General features: G+C 50.8%; 1 protein-coding gene across 1 annotated transcript in view; it reads left to right on the top strand.

The window, feature by feature from the left end:
* Window positions 1–5,792, top strand: part of Disp3 (dispatched RND transporter family member 3) — a 30,544-nt gene extending 24,752 nt beyond the window's left edge. The window contains exons 16-20 of the mRNA XM_059256279.1: window positions 118–263; window positions 2,368–2,527; window positions 3,168–3,281; window positions 3,753–3,919; window positions 4,929–5,792. Coding sequence (XP_059112262.1) covers window positions 118–263; window positions 2,368–2,527; window positions 3,168–3,281; window positions 3,753–3,919; window positions 4,929–5,291 — 950 coding nt within the window. The 3' untranslated portion in view covers window positions 5,292–5,792. The remainder of the gene's footprint in view (window positions 1–117; window positions 264–2,367; window positions 2,528–3,167; window positions 3,282–3,752; window positions 3,920–4,928) is intronic.
* The last annotated feature ends 16,634 nt before the right edge of the window (window positions 5,793–22,426 follow it).

Raw genomic sequence — 22,426 nt, 5'->3', positions numbered from 1 at the left:
CTGCCCGATGTTTGCAAGCACATTGGAAGCTTGAGAGGCAGGTGAGTGTGCCCCCAGGTGTACTGTGTGGGATTGGCCCCTCTTCCTGCCACAGCCTCCTCTTGCTTCTTCCTACAGGGTACAGCATCTCCTCCTTCCTGCAGATGTTGCACCCAGAGTGCAAGGAGCTGCCTGAGCCCAACCTGTTGCCAGGGCAGCTGTCCCATGGGGCGGTGGGTGTCAAGGAGGGCCGTGTGCAGTGGATCTCCATGGCCTTCGAGTCGGTGAGCCTGGGGGCACTGAGCAGTGTGGTTGTCTTGAACGTACTCCTCTCCACTCCTGTCCCTCAGACCAGAGAAAGATACCCAGGCTTTGGCCTGAGGTACACAGCTGGCGTTTGTCAGTGACAAGCACTACCCCATCTGACTACACCGTTTCATCCTTTCTGCCACATAGATTAATGTAATCAAGATACCACCACCACAAACAGACATGCCCTCAGGTTCACTTGACCTAGACAGCTCCTCACTGGGAGTTTCTTCTCAGGTCATTGTAGATATTTCAAATTGACAATTAAAATTATTCACAATAGGGACAAGATAATATGTAGACAGTGTTTTTGCCAGATTATAACAGAATGGACTCCATTCTAATTCCCAATAGAGTCCTTGCTCCCATCTGAAACTTCAAGCACATAGTCATTACTCTCCAAATTCCTGTCTGCATTCTGGTCTTCCAAACTCCCACCAAAATGGCCCAGTAACCTCAGGTTAGAGCATTCTAGAGTTTTTCTAGCCCCACAGAGCCAAACTCTTCCAAATCCCTCCTACAAACCTCTAGGGGCATAAGAGCTACATGGTCAGCCTTAGTTACAGTAACAACCCCACTCCTGGTACCAATTTCTATATTTTTAGTATTCTATTATTATGACCTAAATTCCTGACTGGGAGTAGGGAGGAAGAGTTTAGTCCATCATGGCTGAGATAGTGTTGAGGAACAGAGTATTTTTGTCATGGTGTGCCAGGAAGCAGAGAAAGAATGTTGATATTCTCAAAGCATTTTCTTAATATTTTATTCAATGTATGTCCCCAGCCCATGGGACAGTGCCACTGACATCCAGAGTGGGTCTTTTCCTTTCAATTACTCTAACTCCCTGGAAATACCTTCAACATACATATCCAGAGGTGTATTTCATCAGATCCTCAGTGATTCTAATTCTAGTCAAGTTGACCATGAAGACTGGCCATCCCACCATTTTAACCATAAAATTTTTTGTGACATTGGCCACTGGCCATGGTATCACACATCTTTAATCCCAGCACTTGGAAGGCAGAGGCAAGTTGATTTCTGTGATTTTGGGGCCAGCATGGTCTATATAGTGAATTCCTAGCCAGCTAGGGCCTTGTGGTGAGACCCTGTCTCAAAAAGAAAGGAAAATACATTGTCACTGTTGTACTGCCATTGATACCAGCCGTCTGCACAACTTTGCCCCTGTTAATCAAAAAGTTCCTTCCTCCCAGCCCTTGGCAACCCCACTCTACTTTCTGTCTGTGTTAAACTACACTAAATATATCATATAAATGGAACCACAGATTTGTCCTTCAGTGGGCAACATGTCCTTCAAGATCCATCCACATTGTAGCATGTCGTTGACCTGCCTCCCTTTTTTTCAGGCTGATGCCACAGTCACCTTGAAACTGGCAATGTCCTTGATCATCTCAGTCACCCACCAGGGCATCCTCTTCCAAGCTGACCCTCAGCAGCACTCACTCACATGTATGCATGCACACACACATGCACACGCACTCACGCACACACGCACATGCACCACATCTGTGCATACTCACGCACACACGCACACGCACCACATCTGTGCATAGACATGCTAAGACTAAATCATAGTAAGAATAGAACTGGGTCAGTGAGGGGACACAGAAGAAGGTCCTAGATCCCTTTTAGGACTGTGCACTGTGAGCTAGCAGACTTCCCAAGGCCTTGTGAGTTTGCATCCCCAGCCAAGAGACAAGCATCTGCCCAGATGTGCTGAGAGCCATGAGGAAGTCCTGGGGAGAGGGGCCAGTGCTTGAGAGCCCAGAGGAAGCATGCCATGAACAAAAAGAAAACTTCTCAGAGGGGATGGACCCCAGGCAGTCTTAGGGTCATGTGAAGGGGCTTCCTGGAGAGGCAGAGGGTGGCACACGGGAGTGTGGAGGGTTCTCAGAGAGTGTTATGTTGGTCCAGAGCTCGTGGCAGTGCGTGGGGGATGGCTTAGCACCCACATCCTCACAGGACCCGCTCCACCGGTGGCCACAGAGTAGCTGTCCCTAGGAAATGCAAGCAGAATCTCTAGTCTCTGTCACTAGTCTCACCGGCCCCTGTCCCCTGCAGACCACATACAAGGGCAAGTCCTCCTTCCAGACCTACTCGGACTACCTGCGATGGGAGAGCTTCCTCCGGCAGCAGCTGCAGACCTTCCCCGAGGGCTCAGCCCTGCGCCGAGGCTTCCAGACCTGTGAGCACTGGAAGCAGATCTTCATGGAGATCATAGGTGGGTGTGAGTCTAGCCCTGCCCCAGGCTGGGTGGTGGGCAGCCACACAGGGGCAGCTACCCACATCGAGGGCATGGTGCGGTCTGTGCCACTCTTCTGTTATCCTGAGTCCTGGCTCAGAACCCAGGGAAAGTGTGGTGTGGCTGCCAGGCTACTGATGAGAGGCCAGAGTGTGGGTCCTCTCCTGCTGGTGGCATCTGTCCATGTGTGATCTTGAATTTGACCACCTGGAAACTAACATTAAAGCCGGTGAGATGCCTCCGTGGATAAAAGCACTTGCTATGCAGTCCTGATGATCTGAGTCAATCCCCGAATCCCACAGCGGAAGGAGAGAACTGACTCCACTAAGTCCTCTGATCTGGACATGTGTGCTGGGTCACGTGGGTGTGTGCACACACATACAATAACAATTTTAAAAGTAGGTCATGGCCCTTCCTAGGGGCCACCTGTCTCTGGGGGCCTGTTTAACTCCTTGAACTCCAAATAAAGTTGACCTGTGGGCAGACCTTGCTTCTCCCAGAGAGAGGCTCAGGGTAGCGAAGCTAGCTATACACACTGGTACCCTCTGTCCTGGGGTCAAGGGGAGCTGCAGTCTCTTCGCCCTGCAGCCGCTGAGTCCCCTTCTCTCCTACCTTGCAGGGGTGCAGAGTGCCCTGTACGGCCTGGTCCTCTCGCTGCTCATCTGTGTGGCTGCGGTGGCTGTGTTCACCACCCACGTCCTCCTCCTGCTGCCCGTGCTCCTTAGTATCCTGGGTATGTGTGCCAAGGGTGACATGCGCTGGGGATGAGCTCGGCCAGGGTGCATGATGGGAGACAACAGGCCAGGTTCGGGCAAGTGCTTGGTGCGACAGCGGGGCAGGCTGAAGAGAGTGGGACCAGGGAGGGGTCTTCTGGACCTCAAGGCAGCGAGTTTCTCCGAGCCTCTGGCCACCCAGTCCTAGCAAAGCCCTTGTGCCATTCTCACCCATACCCAAAGACCCCCAGCTTGGCATTCAGTGACAGTGACACATAGAAACTACATGTCTGTGTTCCCTGAGTGGAGCCAGGTGTCTCTCTGTGGCATTGTTTAGGTGAGTGACACACTGCTGTACCTACCCCCTTCCCGACTCCTTCCCTTCTCTCTGGCATTGACCATCATCCCTCTTGACTCCAGATGTCCCTGTTTCCCCAGGGACCCTGTAGATAGGAGAAGGTCTAAGTGTGCCTTTGCTGCCCCTCTTACAGGCATCGTCTGCCTCGTGGTGACCATCATGTACTGGAGTGGCTGGGAGATGGGTGCCGTGGAGGCCATCTCCCTCTCCATCCTGGTTGGCTCCTCTGTGGATTACTGTGTCCACCTAGTAGAAGGCTACCTGCTAGCTGGGGAGAACCTACCCCCCCACCAGGCCGAGGTGAGTGGTCCTGTATATGCCTGACCCCTGACTCAGCTCCCACCTTGGGGCAGTGGGAGGGAAGGACAGATGGACATCCCATACTCCACCCCTAGGCAAGCTGTGTCCTAGGAGCTGTTCCCAAGACTGCAGTGTCTCAATCCACAGCCCTGAGTGCATGGAGTGTCTTTCCAGCCATGAGAGCACAGCCCTCCCCCCTGCAGCCCCCTGATGATGTAGTAACAGCCAAAGCTTGCTGTGGACCTAAGGAAGGGGCTGGGGGTGGGGTTGTTCTAGTTAAACGTCTGTTGCTGTCATAAAATACCCCCAACAAAAATCAACATAGAGGAAGAAAGGTTTGTTTGGCTTAAAATTCTACTTTATGGCCCAACAATGTAGACAGGTCAGGGCAAAAACTTCAGACATCTAGTTACATACTTCTTCAGTCTAGAGCAGAGAGAAATTGGATGTGTGCTCTCTTGCTCACATGCTCTCTTGAATGCTTGTGCTCACCTTGACTTATCCACTATTACACAGTTCAGGACACCCTCCCCTGACCCCCTGCCTGGGGAATGGTGCCACCCACGGTGGGCTGTGTCTTCCCACATCTTTTAACCATCCCCAGCAACCCAACCCGATGTAGACGATCCCTCATTGAGACTCTTCTCCCAGGTGATTCTAGGTTGTGTCAAGTAGACAACTAAAGCTAACTGTCCTGGGTTTGATGGGAAGACACTGACAAAATTAAGTCAGCTACCCTTTCAGTCACTTTATTGTTAGAAGAACGGAATTACTCCAGTCAGAACTCACATTTTTAAGGACCCACCGTGCATAGCCTCCCATCCTAAATCCTATCAGCATGCTTGTGCCTGTGACCCTCCATCACTGTCCTACTTACGGGGTGGGAGCCAGTCTCAGGCAGAGCCAGCCTGGGGCAGCAGTGTATGCTCCGCTGTTCCGAAGTCAAGCCGCAGGTGTGTTGCCCGCAGCGGGTGCTCAGCCCCAGCTCACTCTCTCTCCACTACTTCAGGATGCCAGCTCTCAGCGCCAGTGGAGGACACTGGAGGCTGTTCGGCATGTTGGCGTGGCTATCGTGTCCAGCGCCCTCACCACTGTCATCGCTACGGTCCCGCTCTTTTTCTGCATTATCGCCCCGTTTGCCAAGTTCGGGAAGATTGTGGCACTCAACACAGGCGTGTCCATCCTCTACACACTCACCGTCAGCACCGCCCTGCTGGGTATCATGGCCCCCGGCTCCTTCACCCGGACCAGGACTTCCTTCCTCAAGGCCCTGGGTGCCGTGCTGCTGGCAGGAGCCTTAGGGCTGGGTGCCTGTCTCGTGCTCCTGCGCAGTGGCTACAAGATCCCCCTGCCCAGTGGGGCTATGCTATAGCCCTGTGTTCGCATCCTGACTCATGCATCTCACCCCGCAGCCGAGGGAGAGGGGATCAGAGACTCAGAGGCTCTTTGTTTTCTGGCCCAGTCCCAACTAGTGGAACTGGGACCCAGAGCTGTGTGGGTCCACCACCTTCATCACAGCTCAGACTGAGTGTGAAGTCAGACAACCCCATACTGTCTGGGCTATAGCCCCCACATTGAGGTCTGCCTAGCAGTGGAGGATACTGGTCCTCCTTCCATACCTAGTCACCACCAAGCAGGTGGCTTCCTACCAGGGTCTCCTCTCACACTGCTTCAGTGTCATGGCCTGCTTGGGTGGGCATTTCAGGACTCCCACTCTACAGATGTGGAAACTGAGGCACCAGGAGGCAGGGACTGCCCTGTGGCTGGATCAGGGCAGAGCCAGAGTTGCCTAGGAGCCTCCCTGGGCCTTTGCAGGAAGAGCACAGTGGATCCAGGGGGCGCACAACCCCTGAACCACACCCCCTCAGCTTTATGCAGCCAGTGCTTGATGACCCTGTGATCCTCGCCGGGCCTGTGTCCAGGCCAGCACAGACAGAGGCACTTCCTGGGGTCATGCATGTCCTAGCCCCAGCCCCAGCCTCCAGGGAGCCTCAAAGTCCCTCCCTGGAGTTCTGGCTCAGCCACCCCCACGGATCCCAAACCTCCTCTTCCTCACCTGACTGAGAATGGATGACTCGTGTGTGGTGAGGTGCTGCACGCACGCACGCACGCACGCATGGGGAGGAGCTGGCTGCGCCAGCCGCCTGCTCACAGCAGATGGTCCCTATTAAAGTGAGCCGAAACTGCAGACCGCTGCTATTAACACAAGTATTTTCAGCCTCGCTGCCTCCATCATGTTCTTAAAATTGAAATAACTAAGTGTTCACACGCAGCCTGCCACAGAGGGTGGTACCGGACCTGGACAGACACGGAAGTGGATGGGGGTGTCCAGTACAGAGATGAGGCACTCTGGGCTCAGTGGGGGGCTGGGGCCTCCTAGTGGGAGGTGGGGCTCAGGAGATGCCTCTGACTTTATGGGGCCCATCCACAGTTGGGCATCTCTGAAAACCTGGCATTGTGACAGCCACTGACCTTCCTGGAAATAGACGTTGTGGCCCTTGGGTTCTATAAAGCTGGACACAGCTTGAGCTGGGACAGATCCCTGATGGGGAGAAAGGAATCCAGGGTGGTCTACATACCAGCTCACCTGGTCACTAGTAGATATTGAAGGGAGAGCTGGGGTGCAAGGCAGATACCACTGTGTCCTTGTCTAGTGTGCATCTGGCATGGCTTGGTGCCCAGTGTTTGTTGAGGGAGTATCAAACCTTTGGACCCACCATCCACAGTGGAGGAAGGAAATGATCACTGGTATAGGCTGGCATGTAACACAGCAGATGCTCTTCTTGGAGTTGGTGTTTGTTTCCTGAGGGGCCATGATGGCACCACAGATGTCTACAGCAGAAGAGGGTCCTCGGCTGTGATGTCAGGCTGTTCCCTCTGGGAATCCAAAGAGGGAATCTGGTCCTCTTGGCTGCTGGGTATCTGCTAGCCTCCATGTGCCTGTCATTTTATGTCCTTGTCCCTCTCTAAGAGGGACATCTGTCATGCTGGATTTGGCCTCGTTCTAATGACTCCATCTTAACCTTGTTGGCTTCAGAGACCCCACCCCTAATAAACTCCTGTCCGTGAGGACTAGACATTAGGACCATAGCATACATGCGAGCAGGGCTGTCACACACAGGAGTCTGGTCTTTTTCTTTCTTTCTTTTTCTTTCTTTCTTTCTTTCTTTCTTTCTTTCTTTCTTTCTTTCTTTCTTTCTTTTGCAGGGAGGGGGATGGGGGAGTTCAAGACAGGGTTTCTCTGTGTAGCCTGGCTGTCCTGGAATTCACTCTGTAGAACAGGCTGGCCTTGAACTCAGAGGGCCACCTTCCTCTGCCTCCCGAGTGCTTGGAACTAAAGGCATGCACTACCATGCCCAGCAGGAGTCAGCTCTTTTTCTTTTTTTTTTTAAATTTATTTATTATATTATGTATACTGTGTTCTGCCTGCATGTATGTCTGCAGGCTAGAAGAGGGCACCAGATCTCATTACAGATGGTTGTGAGCCACCATGTGGTTGCTGGGAATTGAACTCAGGACCTCTGGAAGATCAGTCAGTGCTCTTAACCTCTGAGCCATCTCTCCAGCCCCAGCTCTTTTTCTAATCATCAGGTGTAGGTGATGCATTCAAGGGAGCCAATGCATGAGAGATGGGTTTTCCTGGATCATGAGCCAGATGTGGAGCCTAAGTGTGTCCCCAAAGTGCATCATCAACCATTAAGGCACATAACCTTTCACAAAGGCAGACTATATTACTAGGGGGTTGGAGGCTGCAGTCAGATCAAAGGGCCTGTTCTTGAACTCCTGAAGCAAGTTCTTGGATCTGCTTAACACACTCTCCTCTTGGTAAAGCTGGAACCCTGGGAGGACTGTCACTGGGAGAAAGGTCTCAGGGAACAGGCTGGTTCTGACTCAGGGCTTCTGGAGCCCACTGTGTGGCAGCCACATGTACAGGGTCCATCTAGCTGACCACAACATGGTATGTCAAGAGAGTTGGAGAGGGGCTTGGAAAACTGACAGCATATCCCAGAAGGACTGATGTCTCCAAGACCTTGTCCTGGTGTCTTCCCAATAACCCAGTTTAATGTAGAGCTGAGTCATTTACATGCTGTCCACGTGACACTTGCTCACTTGAGGAGAGCCCTGCCTGGTCCATTACTTTAATGGAATAGCTCATTCTTCCCTGGACCTCTACCTTTTCAGCAGGCTGTGGGGATGCTGCATAGGTGGGCTGAGGATGGAGAAAACTGTGGCTCAGGCTCCCTAGCCTCTGGGCAACTCTGTGACCCTTGGGACTCCTGTAAGTCTGGTTTACAGATGAGTTTACAGATGAGCAGTCTGGTTATCAGAGAGGGTAAGTGCCTACGGCACCACTGCCTTCTGACCAGGCTTGCTGTCTCCTCCAAGGATGGCAATCTCAACATCCAATTGTAGCTTCTCAGCCACACTTCCCTGCCTTCCTCCCTGGAGCCCCTGTATAGTGACTGATAGACCTACTTCCCACCTGGCTCTCCCCGGGGAGGGGCAGACATGGGAGAAGGAGGTGGTGGCAGTTCGGGTGCTCTAGGGAACTTGGGCCATGCAGCTGTCTACCTCTTTGATCCCCTTCATCTTCTTTGTGACTGCTGGCACCACCAGGTCCCAGAGGCACCAACTCCCATGAACAGAGGCTTGACCTTCCTTTGACGCCAATGTGGCCTGCAACCTTAATGAGCTTCACTGAGCTTAATGAGATCTTTGTTCACTTGAGCTCAGCAACCAGCCCGGGGGGCCCAGGATGTGCAGGCATCGGTGTGCCAAGGTGACAGTCCTCTGTGTGGAGGAGGGGCCAAGGGCATGAGGGGGTCTGAGGGGGGTGGGAAATCCCTTCACCCACCAAAGGCCCCTTGACCCGCTTCTCCATCAAGAGCAGTTGCCAATGACAGCTGCTTTTAAGGGGTGCCTACTCTACGTTTAAAGATTGTTCCCTTGAGAATCCTCAGTGTGCCTCAGAAAAGTGCCTTTGTCTTGTCCCATTAAGGAAGCTGCAGCCGGGCGGTGGTGGCGCACGCCTTTAATCCCAGCACTCGGGAGGCAGAGCCAGGCGGATCTCTGTGAGTTCGAGGCCAGCCTGGGCTACCAAGTGAGTCCCAGGAAAGGCACAAAGCTACACAGAGAAACCCTGTCTCGAAAAAAAAAAAAAAAAAAAAAAAAAAAAAAAAAAAAAAAGGAAGCTGCAGACAGAGATGTGTCCCTGTCCTCTTCCCTAGTTGACCACAGCTTTGAGAATGGATAGGACTGTGCCCACCTCCCCCATCTGCCAGAGGATGCTGTGTTTCCTCCCGGGGTGGGGTGGGGGGCGGGTACAACAACAGTCTTTCCAAACAGAAGCCTGCTCTCTATCTGCCTGGAAGATTTAAACGTTTGGTGATGAGGCTATGGGGAAGCAGGTTCTCGGGGATCTCCTGTTGGAATGCATAATCTGCTCAACCATGCAGGACTGTTTGTCAGTAGCAGAATTACAGCCATGCCACCCTTTGGATTCATCACCCCTGCCCCTGCGAATTGATCTTGCAGGTAAACTTAACCCTTGCCGAGTGCAGAAGGTATGCACTGAAGATTAGTCTGGCTTATCAAAGTACCAGAGCCCACCACATCCATCAGCACTGGAACAGGGGAAGTGAGCTCCATAGGTCTGTGCTCTACAACTGAAAATTAAGAGGGAACTTCCTCAGTGCTGGGATGGAAAAATTGCCAAGGGAGATTAAAATGGGAGAGGAGGTTGTAAAACTGTGGGATACACTAGCTTATGTGTTTGAACAATACCCAAGCAGGTGAGGACCTGTACTTATTTTTTGTTTGCATGTGCATTAAACAATTCTGGAGAACAATACAAGGAGAAACCGAAACCGTGCTTACCTGTGTGTGCCGGGGTGGGAGCGCTACTCTGAGGCAGAAGCCATGGAGGAAGCCTCCGACCATAAATCTTTGTGCACTCGGTGTTCTGACTGCGGGAATCGATCATGTAGATGATTTTCTTGTAAAGAGAGGGGCGGCTGACACTGGCTTCTTGAGAAGCTCACTCCAGCAGCAGGAGGGAGAGAAGGGGTCCCACTACAGACTTCAACAAACATTAGCTGACATTTGTGGCATCTGATGCCCTTCCAGGAGCTGCTGGTGGCAATGCCAGGTGCCCACCTGCCACCTTCTCCAAACAAGGACAGGGTTGGAGCTAGAGAGACTGGGGTGATCAAAGCAGTGGTGGCCCTGATCCCCCCCGCACACCCAGGTGTAGATGAATGAGCAGTAAAAATGCTCAGAATGGGCTGCCTTGGGTAGCGGGAGGTCAGATATCGGCTCATTGCGCCCTGCCATGCTCTCACAATAGCACCTTCATTCTGCTTCAGCTGGCCTTGTGTCTGGGCAAGTCACACATTCCGGCTTTACCTGCTCGCTCATCCGTTAAATAGAATAATACCCACTGAGTGTGGTCTTTGTGTTTTAATAAGATGATGTTTGCCCAGGCCGTGGCCGCAGTAATACCTGTCCTGCCATCTTCCCTGTCGTTTCTCTTATCAGACAGGTCTCTCCCAACCCTGAGTAGATGGATGTGTTCAGCATTCCAAAACTCTTCAGTAAGCAGGAGCTATTCCTCCCCACCCTTCTGACTGGGGTGGAATATGCTTTCTTTCCCTCCCGACAGTAAGCCTGGCTGTGGGGCCTGTGATATTCAGTGGGCTATGGCAAGCTGGAAGCAGTAAAGGCTTGAAATATGGCTGTCCCTCTGTGTTTCTGCCTCTCTGAGTAAAGCACAAGGTCCACAAGCCAACTGGCTTCAGGAAGCTGAGAAGCCCATGGGACCAGCTTGACCCCACCTCTGGCCTGCAGCCAAAGCCTAGATGGCCCTAGCATAGATCAGTGGACAGTAAATGATTAGTACTGAAAGACCCTGTGTTTGGGGATGTTTGTTATGACAGTACTTTCTGGAACCTTCAGAGTTCATCTGAGGGTTTTCACGCAGTTTGGGGGCTCCACAGGGTCTCACCGTGATTCCTCCACTGTCAGCTTATGCCACACCTTCCCCTTTGCCCTCAGGCCTCTGCTAGCCAAACTTCACCCCAACATGTGGTGCTACAACCCCCAGCCCGTGCACAAGCCTTCCCCTCTTGAACCCACTGCACTGTGTAGTGCCTTCTTGCCCTGTAGGAGTTAGCTTCACCCCTGAAGCCTTTTGTGGGGACCCCAAGTGTGGGTTAGTCAACACATAGCACCTAGCCTCCCTTTTGTGCTGTTTTAATGACCTGCTACTTGGTTGTCTCCCCCAGTGTTGGGGGGGTGGTGCTCCATGGAGGCAAAGGATGGGTGTCCAAGCTCTTACATAATGTGTTCACTGTAAATACTGACTGAATACAACACACACACACATACACACACACAACCTCCATCTATATGAGAAATTAGATGATCTCTTGTGATGGAGCTGTATTAGTTACTGTTCTGTTGCTATGAAGAGACACCATGACCAAGGCAACTTACAAAAGAAAGCATGTGGCTGGGGACTTGCCTACAGTTTCAGAGGGTGAGTCCATAGCAGTCATGACTGGGAGCACGGCAGCAGGCAGGCATGGCACTGGAGCAGTAGCTGAGAGCTCACATCTGATCCACAAGCAGTGGGCAGAGAAGGCTAGACTGGGCTTTTGAAACCTCAAAGCCCACCTCCGGTGACACTCCTCCTCCAACAGGGCCACACCTCCTCGTCCTTTCTCGATAGTCCACCAACTGGGGACTGAACATTCAAATGTATGAGCCTATGGGGGCCATTCTCACTCAAACCACTACGGGGGCAGAGCAAGGTTTGGGGGTAGGAGGGGCCATGGTGCTTTCTACCCCACTTCCCAAATCCTATTTCTCACCTCCACCCTCTACTCTTTGTTTTTTAAATAGAGTCTCAGGTATCACCAGGTTATCTTCAGACTCCTTATGTATCCAAGGGCAACCCTGACCTCCTAAGTGCTGAGATCACAGGTGTGCACCACCATGCCCAGCGTATTGCTTTGACTCCCGAGGGGCTCAAAAAGAATGTTTCTACAGTGCTCGATCCTTGAGGTACGACCATTTGGCTCCTGGCTTCAGAACTTTGTGAACCTGCATGTGCCCCTCTGTCTCTGAGACTCAGGGTATCCATTTCTTGGTGCCTAACAAATCACTTCAAAGTCTACTGGCTTAAAACAACAAGTACATGCCAGACAGTGGTGTCACACACCTTTGATCCCAGCACTCCAGAGTCAGAAGACAGGTGGATCACTGTGAGTTCGAGGCCCATCTGGTCTACAGAGTGAGTTCCAGGACAGCCAGGACTACACAAAGACACCCTGTCTCAAGAAACAGAAGCAAAACAAAAAACAAACAAGTACACTGGGCTAGAAAGATGGCTCAGCAGTTAAAATCACTCGCTGCTCTTACAGAGGACCCAAGTTTGATTCCCAATACCCACTCACAACCACCTATAACTCCAGTTCCAGGGGACTCAACACCTTCTGGCCTCATGCATCACTTAAAAACAATAAAAAGAAACTTTAAAAATTTATGTTTATCTCATGATTCCATAGTACCACAGAGTAAGCTAGGCTCCTCTGGGCTCCTCTGGGCTCCTCTGGTGGTTTTGACCCTAGTGGGGCTCTTTCATGAGTCTGCACTTAGCTACAGGTTAGCTGGGTGGCTGTATTTCTCAGAGTTGGAGACTTGGCTAGTTAGTAGACTGAAAGATGTGTCACAAGGCCACGGGTCACCCAGCATCCAGCATTCATCAGACCAGCTCAGCCTTGTCTACAATGCCATGTTCCCAGAACGTGTGGGAATGTACACATAGCCTCCTTTTGCGAGCTGAGCATCACCCTTCAAAAATGGTATTTTGAAATCCTGACCTCTGGTATTTCATCATGTGGCCTTGTTTGGAAGCAGGCTCTTCACAGATTGAACCAAATTAAAGTGAGGTCATTAGGGCACACTCTGCTTTTAATAAAGTGTGACTGGTGCTGGGGCCTGAACTGTGTCCCACCCTATCCTAAAATTCATATACTGATCCGTAATCGTGGACGCTCATGTGTGACTTCCTTGGAGGTGGGGGGGGTGAGTAGGAACCAGGCTGACAGCATGAACCCTGACCCAATCTGGCTGCTGTCCCTACAGGTGAGAAGCAATTAGGATGCAGAAATCAAGAGCATACAAAGCATGGAGGGCCAGCCCTGGAGGGCACAGGGTCAAGGTGCCGTCTGCAAGCCAAGCAGGGGGACCTCAGCAGAACCAGCCCTGCCAGCATCCAGTCTAGGGAACAAATGTCTGTTGTAGAAGCCCCAGCCTGTGGGGTTTTGTTATGGCAGAAAATGAATATAACTGGTATCTTCTTTATAAAATGAAATGTGGGGCTGGGTGAGGGGATGGCTCAGGGACACACATGTGTGAGAACCTGACTTCAGATTCCCAGAACCTGTGTAAGAGCCAGGCATGGGGTCAGGAGTCTGAGAAGCTAATGCTTCTACAGCAAGACAAGATGGGAACAGAAAAATCCACAGACACTTGCGGGCTAGCTTCCCAGCATACACAGTGGAGAACAAATGAGACACCCCATCTCAGCAAGGTGGGATGAGAGGACTGTCCTCCGACAACAAACACACTATGGCACACACACACACACACACACACACACACACACACACACAGGGCCGGGGGAGTGTTTAATGAGGGAACCTGGACATAGACACACATAGATAATATGGCCATACAGAGATACATGCCAGGTGAAGTTGGAGGACCAGAGCTGTGTATCTTTAAGCCAAGGAGCACCTATGGACTGCAAAGTACCTGAAGGTGGGGAGAGGCAAGGATGAACTCCACAGGCTTCACCAGGCCGTGGGCTGCTAGCATCCTGCTTTCCTGCTTCAGAAACAAAAGATCTTAAATGTCCACTGTTGGTACTTTGTTAGGGCAGCTAGGCAACCAAGACACCAGCATCCTTTCTGCAGTAGAAGGGATGCTGGCAGGCTCTGACCCAGGCCTGGTGTCAAGTTCAAATGGACCACGAAGTGGGATCTGTTGGGTCAGATGCTGGTGGAGAGATGCTGTCTATCCATCCTACCAAAGGAGCTGAAAAGTCCTCTGCAATAGTTTGCAGATTTGGATTCTGTGAGAGAAATGAAAGCAGCCTGTGGGTCATGATCAACCATTCCCAAACTTCATCTGTTGAACAAGGCAACGATACAGCTCATCCACCTCACACAGTATTGTTGCAGCCAGGTTTCAGTGGGGAGTGTGGCACAGAGGACACAAAGTGATGATATGTTTAAGTTTGTTTGTTTGTTTGCTTAAGCAAAATTCTTTGTTCACAGTTTAACTGAAATTTCCAGAACAATGCTGTGCTGACATGGAGCAGAAACGCAGAGCTAATGAATTCCAGTTGGCTTGACATTGAGGTCCCTACCTGCCCACAGGGGTCCACCTGGCGCTACCTCTTCTGTGCAGGTACCCAGTCCGTAGGAAGGAAACTGCCTCTGAGTGCAACAGCCTCATTCCCATGACAGCTGCTGTGGAAAACCCAGACTGTCAGCCACTGTGCCCTCCTCATCCCAGGAATCTGCTTCACATGACAGGGTCTTGTCTCCCGGTTCAGACAGAGGCAATGAACCCTAGTGAGGGGAGCAGGCAGGCAGCTGGGAGGGGGCCGGTCCTGCTCTGCTCCGACCTCCTTCCCAAACTGTCACTAGTGTGTGGGCAGAGGTACGGCAGGCATACGAGCGCTTACCAGCATCCCTCTCCTGCCCTAATTGCCTCAAACACTCGAAGGCTCTTGAGTAGCTACAGGTCACAAGCTCAAAAGCATGAGAAAGATGGCCAAGCTTCGTGTCAGAGGAGAGCGAGGGGAGAAGTGACATCCACACTCACTTCGGCCAACGCCGAAATCCAATTTATAAAATGAAAATCTGGTGTGACATTCAACTAAATTAACAATTTATAGATAATTCACAATGCTCATATCATTAAGCAAATGCACTTTAAATTGATTTCAAATTAGTGGGCTAATGATTTCCCTCAGGACCAGTCTCCTCCAGCCCCCAGCATGGTGTTTCTAATAAGAGGTAGGTGAGATAACAGCCTCTTTATTCCATAATTGAAGCCATAATTGAACTCGAGGTCACATCCAAGGGCCCTATTGATCCTCATGGAGAGGGAAAATGCTGACAGCGACCAGCCTTGGGCCAGCGGGGGCTACAGGGGCCACTGAGACTCCTGCAGCTGTGGCAGATTTGAAAGCGTTTCCTGTATGACCTGCAGGTAACCTCGAAGGCTGATAGGAAAGTTAAGTCCCCTTGAAACTTAGAGTGCCCCCAACCCCAGATTCAGAGCATCCCAAGATATGTAGGGAATCCTCAGGATCCTCCATTATCCCCCAAGGCCCCGGGGTAAATACTACATCCTACCGTGACTCTCCCTGTCTGCCTGGTCCCCAACTGTCCAGGCTGAGAGAATCCAAACCAAGGGGCACCGCAAAAAAGCTATGCTCTTCCCTCTACACACACACACACACACACACACACACACACACACACTCACACACACACTCACACACACACTCACACACACACACACACACACACACACAGAGCTCCCTGGATGTCAGTTCAGAAAGACAGAGTGCAAAGTTAAGAATGCTGTTGACCCAGCTGTGGGTCAACATCTCAGCACAAAGCATTGCCCGTCTCCACTGTGGCCACAGAAGGGGCCGTGAGCATCTTCTGCTCCATCTCAAGAGAACTCAGGAGCTTCACTTTATTCTGCACCAGCCTTTTGGATATTTTGAATTCAGAGATCTTTTCTCTAAAGAGTAAGTGAGGGCAGAGAAGTGGGAGGAGAAGCAGCTGAGAGGGAGAAGGGGGGAGGCCAGAGGAAAGGAAAGGAGGGGAGCAGAGGAAAGGAAGGGGGGCCAGAAACACAGTGAAGAAAGAAGTGAGAGGAAAGAGGGAGAGCCACATAAGATGCACAGAGACCGGGAGACACAGAAGAGGCAGAGGCAGCAGCAGGAAACACAAAGACACAGGCAGATACATACATGTAAGGATGGACACACACGTATACACACATATAATCTATGGACATAAACATATAGTTCAGTGGTTCTCAATCTTCCTAGTGCTGCAACCCTTTAATACAGTTCCTCATGTTAGCAAACTCCCAACCATAAAGTTATTTTGTTGCTAATTCATAACTGATTTTGCTACTGTTACAAGCTGTAATGTAAATACCTGATGTACAACCCCTGTGGGGGTCATGACCCACAGATTGAGAACCACTGAAGTAGACATAACACATAGACATAGGCACGTAAACAGACCAATGAACACTCATACATACACATATGGACACACACATAAGCATACACATACATATACACAGAGAAACAGACACACACAGGCATATGCATACAGGCACACTCAGACGTATACATAAACAGTCATACACATACACAATAAACACACAGGCATACATGTGCAGATTGGTTTCACAGAAAAGTAACTATATAGCTGAAAACCTTGTGACTCCAAAGTCAGAATGCACAGTCAGCAGGACAAGGGGGATGGGCCCGCGTGAACAGACCAATGTTGAGAACAGTGTGAAATACTCCACGTTCTCCTTGAGATTATTGCACTATCTATGACACAGATCCAGCTTGTGCTTTAGAATTACTTAAACCCGGAGGCTGGATAACGGCTCAGGAAGAGCCAATGCAAGCATGAGGACCAGATTCAAAAGCTGGGCATGGCCTCATGCACACCCGCCACCCTGGTGCTGATGGGGTACAGAGTGGAAAGCTGGGCATGGCCTCATGCACACCCGCCACCCTGGTGCTGATGGGGTACAGAGTGGAAAGCTGGGCATGGCCTCAGGCACACCCGCCACCCCGGTGCTGGTGGGGTACAGAGTGAGAAGCTGGGCATGGCCTCAGGCACACCCACCACCCCGGTGCTGGTGGGGTACAGAGTGGGAAGCTGGGCATGGCCTCATGCACACCCACCACCCCGGTGCTGATGGGGTACAGAGTGGAAAGCTGGGCATGGCCTCAGGCACACCCACCACCCCGGTGCTGGTGGGGTACAGAGTGGAAAGCTGGGCATGGCCTCATGCACACCCGCCACCCTGGTGCTGATGGGGTACAGAGTGGAAAGCTGGGCATGGCCTCATGCACACCCACCACCCCGGTGCTGGTGGGGTACAGAGTGAGAAGCTGGGCATGGCCTCATGCACACCTGCCACCCCAGTGAGGAACAATGGGGCTCAATGGCTGACTGCCAAGCTCCAGGTTCAGAGACAGACTTTATCTCAAGGGAATAAGGTGAAAAATGACAGGACAGGACAGGACACTCAGGGCCCTCCTCTGGGGTCTTAGTATGCACATAAACAGATGTGTGAACACACATACACACACACACTCCTAAAAACTGTGCAGCAGCAGTCCATATATCACCCACACATCGCAGAATGCCTTGAGAAAGGAGAAAGTGGGAGCAAAGGAGTTTTCTCTTTTTGCTGCCTTTGTCCCCATCTTGTTCTTGGAGCATGAAGCTTCCTGCAGGTTTTAAGTTGGCCTTTGAGTGTCAGGAGCTCCCAGGACGGTGCTGTGACTCTGAGGGTGGAGAACAAACCCTGCCTGGCTGGATTCTTCCTCGGTCACATTCTAGCCCAGGATGTGGGAGACAGAGATGGGGTCACTCACTCTACACCCTGTATTATCTCATTCAGATTCCATTACAGACCGGGTCATGTCAGAGACAAAAAAGAAGAAAGGTGCAAGGGGAGAATGTCTCTGTTCCAGGCAGAGGTTAGCAAGGAAGTCATCTAATCAGTATTGATCAGTGAAGTGCTCCAGAAAACTCTCAGGCTACAATTACCCAAACAGAGACTTCCAGAACATCTTCTCCACTGGTCAGGAGAAAAGGCAAAGCCGGGAAGGAGGAACTAACTTTTTAATGACTGTAAATCAATATGACCAGTTTGAAAACTGATGTCTACACTGTGATCCAGAGATCCCAGTCCTGAATACATATCCAGCACAGCTGGGTGTTTTGCCCATCCAAAAAAAATGCACAAAAACATGCTCAGCTCTCTTCCAAATAGTTTAAACTGAAGACAACCCCATTGCTTATCAATGAAGGAACAAATGAACTACAGTGTGCTTATCACACACAGAAGCCCTGTACAGCAACAATAACAAAACATAGATACTGGTGCACAGCAACATACTGGAACTGGAGACATGATCTGGAAGGAAGGAAGGAAAACTGGGTGAGGGCATGTTGAAGAATCCAGATGATATGAAGCTAAGGAGTAAGAAAAACTAATCTGTGGTGACAGATTTCAGAAAAACAGTTACCCTTGGAGGAAGTTCTATGTGTGAGGGAACTTAGGTGTCTGCTAGGAATTCTGTAATTTTATCTAAATAAACTCTCCCTCCCCATGCTATAGACTTAAGATTGTGTGTTTGTGTTATACATAGAAATTTTTAACAATTTTTTTTTTTTGCAGATAGGGTCTTACATCATAGCCCAGGCTAGCCTTGGACTTTTCAATCTCTCTGCTTCAGCCTCCCTTGCTTGGATTATGTGTGGCCTTTCTAACAAATATTTCTATATGATTCTGCCCCACAGGATCCTTGGGTTCCATCTTGAGGGGAGCTGTGTCACATATGGGAATTCCTGAACATGGGTCTCCAGACACAGGGTCACTACAACCTTGCAGTCTAGGTCTCAGAGAAAAGTGTGGTAAGTGGGGTGTGTGAGCCAAGGCCTGTGGCACCTCTGCCCTTACTTATAGTACTCTTGATGTGCTCCAAACTACCCCACAGAGATGCTGGAAGGGCTTAGAATCTGTGATTATTTGAATGAGGCTCGTATTTTGGGATGTTTGGTCTCCAGTTGGTGGAGCCCTTTGGGAAAGATTAGGAGGTGTGGATTTGTTGGAGGAGGTGCGTCACTGAGGGAAGGCTTTGAGTTTTCAAATGCCCACTCCATTCCCAATTTCCCAGCTCTCTCTCTCTCTCTCCCCTCTCTCCCCATTTCTCTCTTCTTATTCCTCCCTCTCCTCTTTTCTTCCCCCTCCTCCCTTTCTGCCTCATGTTTGTGGAATCAAGATTGAGCTCTAAGTGGCTGCTCCAGCACCCTGCCTATCTGTCTGCCTCCTGCCATGCTCCCCACCATCAAGTTCATGGATTCACCCTCTGGAACTGTAAGGCCCCAATAAACTCTTTTTTCTGTAAGTTTTCTTGGTCATGGTGTCTGATAACAGCAATGAAGCTAACCAGCATAGCCTCCCATCACCCTTCCACTGTGCTGCAACGAGGAACAGGGTGACAGCGGCAACTCTTGGGTGGGTTTCAAGAGATAACAGAGGTGTGTGGGATTATTTTCTAGCCTCTGACTACCATCATTTGTTAATGTGATCTCACAGTGGTGGAGTGTGGTGACCCCACGATGTAGTGACCACACACTGCCTGGACAAGGCCCACCGCAGGAAATGAGGCGGGTCGATTCAGCACCCCGGACAGAGGTCACCCTGGGAAGTCCTGTCAGATCATTTCAGCACCGTGGACAGAGATCCCGCGCGCTCTCGGGCTGTGGATACAGGCGGAGTCATGTTTGCAAAGAGCAATCTTCCCACGGTTTGCTATTTACATGCGGCGCTGCTGTTTCCACCTTTATATAACAAATTAAACCCTGGCAGTGTTAAAAATGTATGTGTAATGAGAAGACTGACTTGGAAAACACCCAACGTGTACCTCCCACTGCCACCTTCTTCCTCCAATCCAGGTCTCTCCCCGGGTTCCTGCATGCCAGGAAATGCTCAGATAAATGGAGCTCCTGGTAGCCAGAACTGTCCGAGTACATGCAAAAAGAACAGGGCCCCCTAGGACTCACTTTATTTCCCAAAACCTAGACTCAAGAATACTTTCTGAGAAAGTGAAAGGAGAAGCTGTTTTTAAAAAATAAAAAATAAAATAAAACATTCCTTTAAAATATGACAACAGACTGAAGACATGGCTCTGTGGTAATGCTCCTGCAGAGAACTTGAGTTCAGTTTCCAGCACCCACATCCGGCAGCCCACAACCTCCTGCAACTCCAGTTCCAGGGGATCCAACACCCTCTTCTGGCTTCTTATGGTCCCTACACACACACACACACACACACACACACACACACACACACAATCAATTCACACACTGAACTCTTTCTTAACCTGTTTTTTAGAAGACTGTTTATTTTTATTTTATGTGTGCAGGTGTTTTGCCTGTGTGTTTGTATGCGCACCTCATGTGTGCAGTGCCCACTGAGGGCAGGAAAGGTGTCAGATCCCCTGGAACTGGAGTTACAGATGGCCGTTAGCCACCATGTGTGGGTACTGGGAACTGACCCTGGGTCCTCTGGAAGAGTGCAAGGACTCTAAACCACTGAGCAATCTCTCCAGTCCCAATATATTGAGCTCTTATTGAAAGCCTACTGTGTGCTAGGCACTGGAAATACAGTGGCTGGCCAATGACTCTCTTGCTGTCAAGCAGTTTACCTTCCAGTAAGGGTGGGAACGTGAACATAACCAATAACTGGGATCATTTCTGCTTGTAGAAACTAAATACTTACGTGTCTTGGTTGAGAGTCACTGTCTGGATGGTTAGAGACATCCATGATCAGGCGATGTCTGAGATGAGATCTGAGCAATAAGAAGAGCCAGACATGGGAAAACCTGGACAAAATGCATCCGGAGAGAAGAGTGCAGCTACCAGAAAGGGGGTACAGTGGACACAAGTGTGGTGCAACCAAAGTAGGGGGAGGAGGCCCCAGTGAGTGAAAGAGAGGGAGGAAGACACGGGAGAAGGAAGACTGGGGACACGGAAGTAGGCTGGGGTGGGGGCGGGGCTTGCAGGTCATATGGAAAGGAAGAGCAGGCAAAGCCTTTAATTCTGTCCTGGGTTTTCTTTCTCTGAGGAAAGCACCTCACCACAGCCAGTGGGATGTATGGGTTCATCTGATGGGATGCCAACCACAGAGACCACACACTATCAGTAGTGAGCAGAAGTGGCAGCATGTATTTACAGTGTGGGTGGGCTGGGGAACTGCTCAGTCAGTAAAGTGCTTGCTGTGTTAGCACAAGGACCTGAGTTCAATCCCCAGGACCCACGAGAAAGAGCTTAACATGGTACTGTGCGCATGCAATCCCAGCATCAGGGAAGCAAAGATGTGTAGACCTCTGTGACCTGCTGGCCAGCCAAGCTAGCCTGGCAAGCTCCAGTGAGAAACCACGTCTCATAAAACAAAGTGAAGGGACCAGAGAGCTGGCTCAGGGGATGAGTGCTTGCTGCTTTTGCAAAAGACCCGAGTTCGGTTCCCAACATTCATGTCAGGTGGCTTACAATCATCTGCAACTCCAGCTACAGAGAATCTGAGTCCCATTCTGTAAATGGTCCTTGACCCCATGTTCTGTCTATAATTTGGTTTCACATCCAAGTGTCTCTTGTGGTCCCAAAACTCAAAGTATAGACTGCATATATTTGTTATCACAGATTGGATGTAAAAAATCTGTGTTTAATCACTTGGTCCTCAAGTGACACTGTTTAAGAAGTCATAGAGCCTTTGGGATGAGGGGTTTAGTTGTAGGAAGTGCATCTCAGGCCCTGGGGTGGGCCTTGAGGTTTGCAGCCAGGTTCCACTTTCTGTCCTGCCTCTGCTTCCTGGTCCACGAAGTTACGAGCAAGCTGCCATAACAGCCAGCTGTTCCCACCACTACATCCTCCCCGCCCCCATCATAATGGACTGTGCCTTCCGCTGGTCCACCAAGATATGAGCAAGCTGCCGTGACAGCCAGACATTCCCATCACTACATCTCCCCCATTAATGGACTATACCTTCCACCGAGAGCCAAAATAAAACTTCCAACCTGGTCAGAGGCAGAGACAAGAAAAATAACTAACACGCTGTTTTCCAGACGGGGACAATGAGACCTGGAAGCCACATGCGACTGTTTACAAGATTTCCGCTGCTTCAGCTCGGGCTGCTAAATGAGGGCCCACTGCAGCTTGCGCAGGCAAACTGAACTGGAAGGCACGGACCTGCTCTCCCTGGCCTCACTCTCTAGATGTCCTCTTCCTCTCCTCCCAGCCCCTCCCAGTCCCTGTCAGGCCCTGGCTCTCCTGCAAAGTCTCATCACCAGCAGGCATGACAGGGCTAGGAAGCTGCCCCTGCCCCCAGGCACGCTATTTTCTTTCTAAGGAAGGCCTTGTCAGAGCTCATCACACAGGCCCCTCCGCTGTAATTGGAGTCTCGGCTCATTAGCATAGGGAAGAGGAGGAGGACACTGTGGCTTTTCCTGAGAGTACTCATTCAGAAGGTGTTCCCTTCAAGGCTCCTGGTCTGGAAGGATGATGTTTGCTATGGAAATTACCACTCACCCATACATATAAATCTACCCCAGAGCCTCCTGCAGGCTCCAGTCCCTCCCCAGCTGTGCTAGAG

Source organism: Peromyscus eremicus, chromosome 2 (assembly GCF_949786415.1).
Source record: "Peromyscus eremicus chromosome 2, PerEre_H2_v1, whole genome shotgun sequence".
NCBI classification, from domain to species: Eukaryota; Metazoa; Chordata; class Mammalia; order Rodentia; family Cricetidae; genus Peromyscus; species Peromyscus eremicus.
The sequence above is the reverse complement of the archived record's forward strand: the minus strand, read 5'-3'. Positions and strand labels throughout refer to the sequence as shown.